Here is an 8,375-nt window from a genome sequence, read left to right as displayed (position 1 = left end):
TTTTTAATAATTAAAAGTATGTTTTAAGATACTTTTGGATTTTCATTTTCTCATTAGAAATATAATGACCGAAACTTTTAATGGTGCGCACAATTAATTGTTCTTAATATTTTGTTACGTCTATTTATTTTTGTTTTCACAATCTGTACATTGTAGAAATATTGTATGTAAATCTTAAAGGTACAATTTAGTATTATATTTATATTATATAAAATAATCAAATTTATTTAGTATTCTATAATTATGAAAACATTACTTTAATTATTTTTATTTTAATTAAAAATGATATTAAGATACATTTATTAAAATAGAAACAACTTTATTTTTAAAATAATTAAATAATTATATTCTACATATTTAATACTGCAATGTACCTTTAAATTATCTAAACTTGCCTATGTATTTATGCATTTATATATATATATATATATATATATATATACATACACTTACTTATATATATATATAAATATATACACTTAAATACATTACTTATACATTTATTTACTAAGTGCAGTATTGAAATAATTAGTAGAGGGATATATAAAAATATTAATAAGTAATTTAATATTAAAAAAAAAGTTTTCATCTTAAAATTGAAGTAAACTAAGAAATAATGTCTAAAAATTTAGAAAATTACTCATTATTCTTTAACATTTCTATTTAACTTGTTATCTATAACATAATTTTTATATTATAGTATTTTTTATTTATTGATACACGTTAGTGTAATTATTCACTATAAAATATTTTTATTTTTTCACATAATCTCTTATTTTTATTTAATAATAATATTGAAAAAAATATTCATATACATATATATATAGTGAGAAAATGCAAAGTGAATTTAAGACTTTATTGTTTACAGTTTGATTTGAAATTATTAATTGAGAAGATACAAAATATTTTACTAATATAAATCAAAATTGAAAAAGTATATCAAGAGCACATGCAGGATGTTGATGAAATAAAGTATTACGGCATAATATTGTTTATTAAGTATATTTACTCAGGTTAGAAAAGAATTTACAGTTTTCTATCTCTTTATACAAATAATATGTTTATTTTCAATATGTAAAGAATATATAATGTAATAAAAATCCAAGTATTTTAAGAAATTTCTGTTATAAAGCATTTTATTTTATATTTTAAAAAATACACATAATAATTCCAAATGGTATATTGTAAATTAGGGTAACTAAAATAAAAAGTTATGTCTGTAAATAAATTATGCAAAAAAAATCTATTGTAAAATTCTTAGTAATAGAAAAGTTTTATTTTATCCTTTTTAAATGATTTAAAAATATAATTAAATTTTATATATATTTATTTTATATATGGCCAATATAATAAAAATTATTTAATCTTTTATAACTTTTTAATACTAAGGGTAATGTATATATCTATGGTCATTAAATGTGTTGAAATATTATGAAAATACAAAATAATAATTTTAAAACTGAATTTAGATGAATTTAGCAAAAATATTTAATGTTTTTATACATTTTATTAATTATTTAGATTGTGAAATGCTTCCTGTTTTATAAATCGCTTATAATATTTGTTATTTAACTTTAGTTTAATTTTATTAGTATGTGTAATTTTGAGCCATAATATTTATATTAATTACTGTAACAAAAATTTACTAAAACGATCTATGTAATTACTTTTAAATGTAAGGTACTTTAAAAGTAAGATCATAGTGTTGTATATTTACTTTTATTCAAATGCCATTGTAGTAAATTAATTTTTTTTAATCTTCTAAAGTAGATTTTTTTTTTTATTAACATTAACCCTGAAACTAAAATAATCTATATATTTAAAACTAATTTCCATGCAAATTTTATATATATTAAATAATAGTGTTAAATAATAATTAATCTCTTTTATAAATTTTTTGTTTGCAACTTTATCAAATCATATAAAACAAACTTTAATTGTAAAAGAAACATCAAGGACAATAATACTGCACAGTGCATAGCTTCATACAGTAGTTTTGGAGCAAATACACTCCAAATAAAAAGGTGATGTTTATGAAAATTTATTATGATTGTATAAAAAGTCATTGGTAAAAGTCTCCAAAACGCATATTTTTTGCATAACGATAACATGATAGATGATCTAAAAAATAGCAATTTAATGTAAATTTGTTTCTTTTAAAAATTTATTTTTTTTTTATCACCGAAGAAATTTAATAAAAAGTTATTAACTTACGGATAACAATACTGAAGTGAATTATCATATAAATACAGAATAAAACCTAAAATTTCTGCAGAATATGTATTGATAATTAAAAAGAGACCAGTAATTACTGGTTGATATGATTGAAGTCCAATGTAACCAGCTGCTACATCAATAGTTGCTAAGCTATTTGAGTTGCCCTAAAATAAACTTTTATTAATAAAAATAATTTAATTTTCCAATAATTTAAAATATTTACGAAATGATCTTTACTTGATAAAAAAAAAATACTTTGCTTGACCACAGATAAAGATATATTTTTATATCAAAATTTTTTTTATGTTTTGTTAAATAATATATTGTTATGCCAACCATTAATTGCATTGGTAGTAAAATTACGTTGTAAGGGCGATGTAATATACAAGAAATTATAATCCATTTCTTTAAAATTAAAAACAATGAAAGTGATAGAAATTTGTTTTTATTGCATCGGACGGTAATTGTTAATCGATAAATACTATGAAGAAGATAAATCGAAGTGAAAGCCCATAAATAGTTAATCTCGGCAATTCCTCTGTAAATACAAACACATGAAAGTACGACTTATTTGAATTATTTTTAATAACAATTTTGTGAAACATACCGGGAATTAAAATAAAAGCTTGGCTTGTGCACTACATTACTTACAGCGTGTCGTAAATATATTAAAATTACAATACACAAATCTAAAATAAATGTAATAGATTTATATACAATGTCTTCGTAAATAAAGTCTAAATAGACTAGTGAGGTAAGACCTATAATGTTCAATCAATAAAACAGTAAAAGAACATCTTATTTTAATATATATTAAATATTAAAAATATAAAATATACCAAAAATAAGAATTACAGTCATCCCAATATTTGAATCTTGATCACGAAGCCATCCTGATATATCAGGTAAATGTGCGTATTTATCACCAGTACTATTGAGTATTCTTAGTATTCTGTGACTAATCAACAACAATAGCAATAACATAAGTAACTTTAATGATGTTTTATGAGTATAATTTCTTAAACTATCATAAGTAAAAAATATGATTATTGTAATCCAATAAAAATACCAAGTTTGATGTTCTTCTTCGACGAAACTACTACTGCTTAAACTTAATGTATGTACTAAAGTACCAGTAGTTAACAAAATTTGAAGAACTGTTGAATCCTTTACATAAAATTAAAACAAAACTACATTATTTAATTGATAAAAAAAATAATAATAAATCAACAAACTAAAAATTATCGCACCTTAAAACTAGGCAAGGTATGAATCGCACATAAATAGCAATTTAATATCAATATTCCAAAAATAGGTATGGTAACAAATACAAAATGTGAATCTAGTTTTTGGGAAAACAAAATAGTCTCAATTTCTGAATTAAATAATTGATTTAAGAACATCCAGATAATATAACTAGTAACAAAAACAGTGAGAAACGGCCTATACAAAGTGGACGTTGACCTTTCTGTACACATGCTTATATACAAAATCTGAGAACAAAATAATCAGTTGATCAATTTATACTACTTACTACAAATTTTTAAAATTCATAAAAAAATTGTAAATTTGTATTATAAACTGACGTGACTCAAAAATACTGTGGCTAAAGTCATTGCTCGAACATCATGCTTTGATAAACTACTAGTAAGCTTATTTTTCATTTTAATAATAGCTGATTCATACATCATAATGATGTCGTGTACCATTTCGTTTGGATGACTATTTGTGTTCAGCCATGCTGCATGAAGTTTTACAGCATTTTCATAATTTTCATTGGCTCCTACGATGAAAAGATTTTTACAAAGTTTTTTATTTCATTTCGCGATTCTTTTTACTCACTAGTATACTGATAGTCATCGATCTTTTTATAATGAAGAAATAACTGTACAGCGTTATAATGTAAGATGAACAATTTTTGAGATAAAGAGAAATCATCCATTAAATCTAATATAACAGTTCCTAAATTTGTGGAAGGCATTGGAATTCCTAATAATACTGACACTGTTGGTACAATATCTATTTGAGCAATTTCTGCATTTTGATTTTTTGGTTCCTTACAAGATTTACCAAATGCTAACAAAGGCACGTGGGTCTCTTCATAAGTTGACCCACCATGTCCTCCAGAATCCTTCATTCCATGATCCCCAGACACTAAGAATAAAGTTGGCTCATTCTTTTTGTTCTGCAAATGCATACAAACTTTGGATTATTATTATACAAGGATAATTTATGCAACAGTAAATTGTTAATTTACAATGAAGGTTGTACTTATAAATTTCAAGATTTAATTTGAAATCTTTATCTTAAAAAATAAATATTTAAAAAATTGAACATTAAAATTAAATTGGCTACTAATTATATAAATCAAATTTGTATTACAAAAAAATATATTGACTAAAATTAGGTACAATTACCGATTTTGTTACATATGATTGAATAGTACCAATAATTTCATCCATTTCTTGAAGTTTTGGTTTAATTAAGGAACTAAAGGGATTAGATATGTGACCAATGTGATCAAGTCCTAAGTAATGTAAAATCATTATTGACCAATCATTTTTATTTAACTCCATTACCATGTTTCTGGTAACATTACTATCTACCTAAAAATTTAAGTTATGTTTGAATATCTTAAGAGAGAATTATACTTATATGCACTTACTTCAGTAAAATCATTTACATAAAAGGAATTTGTGCCTTCGTACCGATGAAACATACTTGGAAAAAGTTTTACCCATGTATCATCACCATAAAAAACTATATTATGTCCTTGATTTTTAATTTGCAATAAGATATTGTCAGTTGTTATTTCATTAGCTCCTAAATTTAAAACAATATCTATAAAATTTGGTATTGATCCTGTCATCATTGCCTAAAAATTTTGATTTATTTTATTTTTTAAATGACATCAGCAATAACATGTTTGTTATTATGACTATAATATTGAACTGATGAAATTATTATAAAAGAAATGATTTAATCCTATATTACTATGGTATAATAAATTTACTTTTATTCTTGGCATGGTAACTGTTGGTATATTGACTTTTGTTTTATACATACAACCTGTTTTATTTTTTAAAAGAGTGTGTGTAATGGGCATAGTTTCATTACTATTATGCCCAGAAATAAAATCCCATCTAAAAGCATCAATAACCATTATTATAAGTTTCTTAATAACAGGTTTATAAACATCATCCAATTTAATTCTAGAAATAAAATTATATTCAATAGTTTCAATATATGCCATTGAGAAATCTTTATAAAAAATTTTATAAAAAATTTACCTTGTACGATCAACGAACTTAGGAATGTTTCTCTTTGTAGCAATGTCATATTTATTATAATTAATTGGAAAAAATCCATATAAAAAAAGAATAATAGAAAATATAGAAATAACTGTAATATAATTAAACATAAAATAATCTCTGAAAAAACTTTCTTCTGAAACAATTATTATTCATTATTAATAATATAAAACGAATACAATGAAACATTTTTTAAATAAATCTTTGTTTCAATATTTATTTGCTACTTTTAGTTTTTGACTTTTTAATAAACAATTTATTCTGAGGTAACTTTCTTTTTATTACCTGTGCGTTTTTTAAAACCCTTCATATTTTAAACAGCAATTATAAGTTTTATTTCCATATAGTTGATTTGTAATAACATTTCAAGTTGCTGATAAATTTGCAAACTTATTCATAGAACGAATAAAAATGTGACTATTTTGCATTGGCATTGTTGATGACATTATTATTATTACTAAATTTATAAACGGATGTACGGTTTATGTTTCGCACTTGAAATTTAATTGCATAAAAAACAAGAAAATAATTACAAGTGTAAAAATCTATAAAATTGTTATAAACACATAAACGTATTGTTATTGCTTATGCATTCACAAATAGTTGATAAAGATTAATTTTTCTATTAAGAAATATTTTAAAGTTGAAATTTATCACATTAAAGTTAATTAGAAATACCACCTAGATGACTGTCTGGTAATTTATTAAGTAATCGTAAAACATTTTGACTGGAGTTCAATGCACTCTAGAAATAAAGTTGCGCTTGCGCGTAACAAGATGCGGGAATTCTAAGTGTTTTAACACATGACATCAAATAAATTGTTTTTGTAATATTTTAATAAATTAACGGTGTGATTAAATAAATTTTTGCTAGAAATAATAAATTTTTGTTTATTCGTACACAAGTTAAATCACATATAGTTTGCTCGTGCATTTTCTTCTACTCATGAATAGTATTTACTTTAAACATATAAATAATTGATTTTACTAATTATTTATAATTTTAATTATTGTCTGCGACGGCATGCAAATCGATTATGTTTAAGAGCCCAAATTTCATTGATGGCAGCACTAGACGAATACTTTCATCGGTCAAGTACTTTTGAATATGAGTAGTAATGTAAGTTTACCAGTGAGACGCATTCTATGAAAGGGAAATTTGTGAGGCGTGAACGAACTTAATGAAGATTTAGGAGGAAAGGAAAGGTCATGTAAGTACGTATATAATTCAAGAGATTTAATTATATTTGAACAAATATTTTTTAATTAAATATAATAATATTTCAAGGATATATGATACGTAAAGCTTATTATACTTATTATATTTTATTTCACGATTCATTATAATTAATTGAGCTAAAAATTTTCATTAATCATCAATTTTGACGTCCAATGAAAATTATTAAACATTATTTATCTATAAAGTTCATATGCCATTAAATTATTAAATTATAAAATATTAAAACAGACACGCTTTCCTTTGACAGCTAGAACACTGAACAACATTACAATAAACAGTAAATTTTGTGACTTTCTATACCTCATTTAATCATTATGTATCTTAATCGAATTAATCATTACGAAGTTATCGAGCACGATGTCTATCCTTCAACAAAAATAAGTTCAATCGTGTGTTGGGAATTTCATTTATTTTATATTTATACTACGTTTATTTAAGAAACACACAATATCTATATATTGGCATAATAAATCATAATATAAAGTTTAAAAATGTCAGTTATTTTATACATTTACAATTGTTATAAAACAAATATGCATTCTCACTAGCAGCAAAAATAACTTTTAAATAATACTAGAAATTGCTAAGTCTTTTTCATTTTAATTTTATATATCTTACTATCTTTCAATTAAAATTGATTACGACGTATGTATTACTTTTGAGACTGTGTATCTATTCTATATTTGACTACTCAGTGAAAGCTAATTTACCAACGTATAACTTGCAAGCAGTGCTTAATTATTTTATACGCTCCGTGGATCATTTGCATAATAAACATATATTTTCTAGTTTCATGTATCACATAGCTAAGCACACACTTTCAATTATAATGTATAGATCGTGATAAGGAAGTTTCTTAATTAAAAGTTAAAATTTAAGTTTTTTTAAGTCCGTATTTTAATAGTAAATGCGTTTACTCTATTATTGAAATAAAATGACTAAACAGATACATCTGTTTGTACAATGGAGCACCAACACGAATATAAAAACTGATCGATTTTCACGAAATAAAAAATAATTGAGCGGTTGGTTCTCCAGTACTATGTAATTATAAATTTAAAAATAATAAATTTCAAATTCTTCTTCTTAAATGAAATCTTTTGAAAAAAGCACAAATATTTCATAGAAGAAACAGTAAACTTCAGCGTGTAACAAACTCATAATTGAAAACTCCTTTATATGTGGTCTCGTATTTAATTAATATACGTTTTCTTTTATTAAATCTAGCCAAATTTGAAGAGAAAGAATGCAGAAGATACACTATCAATGAGCAAAATCTTTTTGCACGCTTTAGGAAATTATATACGATAAAACTATACAATAAAGTTGAACTTGATGATCAAAAATCTTATGTAAGATATTAAATTAACAGTTTATATTAACAGTAATTACAAAAATATGCACGATTAAAAGAAAAGTGCTAGTTATTAAGTAAAATCTTAAAAATCTTTTAAAAATTATTTTAAAATATATGTAATTATAAATTTTAGTAAATTAACTATGATAAGGATAGCAGCATTGAATATAATAATGTAAAATTAATTATATAAATAGGGCTTCTGCTGCTTAAACTATTTTCAATTTCTTGCAGATAATTTAATACTTAT

General features: G+C 23.1%; 1 protein-coding gene across 1 annotated transcript; it reads right to left on the bottom strand.

The window, feature by feature from the left end:
• Positions 1 to 671: 671 nt before the first annotated feature.
• On the bottom strand, positions 672 to 5,838 carry PIG-G (phosphatidylinositol glycan anchor biosynthesis class G). The gene is made up of 14 exons (XM_011504746.1): positions 5,814 to 5,838; positions 5,508 to 5,664; positions 5,231 to 5,429; positions 4,883 to 5,092; positions 4,635 to 4,823; positions 4,060 to 4,402; positions 3,804 to 4,000; positions 3,468 to 3,710; positions 3,057 to 3,384; positions 2,825 to 2,978; positions 2,455 to 2,755; positions 2,215 to 2,381; positions 1,903 to 2,121; positions 672 to 675 (listed from the first exon to the last, which is right to left on the bottom strand). Exons 1-14 carry the CDS (start codon positions 5,836 to 5,838, stop codon positions 672 to 674), a joined length of 2,736 nt encoding a protein of 911 aa, XP_011503048.1.
• Positions 5,839 to 8,375: the final 2,537 nt, after the last annotated feature.

Source organism: Ceratosolen solmsi, unplaced genomic scaffold (assembly GCF_000503995.2).
Source record: "Ceratosolen solmsi marchali unplaced genomic scaffold, CerSol_1.0 scaffold10, whole genome shotgun sequence".
NCBI lineage: Eukaryota > Metazoa > Arthropoda > Insecta > Hymenoptera > Agaonidae > Ceratosolen > Ceratosolen solmsi.
The sequence above is the reverse complement of the archived record's forward strand: the minus strand, read 5'-3'. Positions and strand labels throughout refer to the sequence as shown.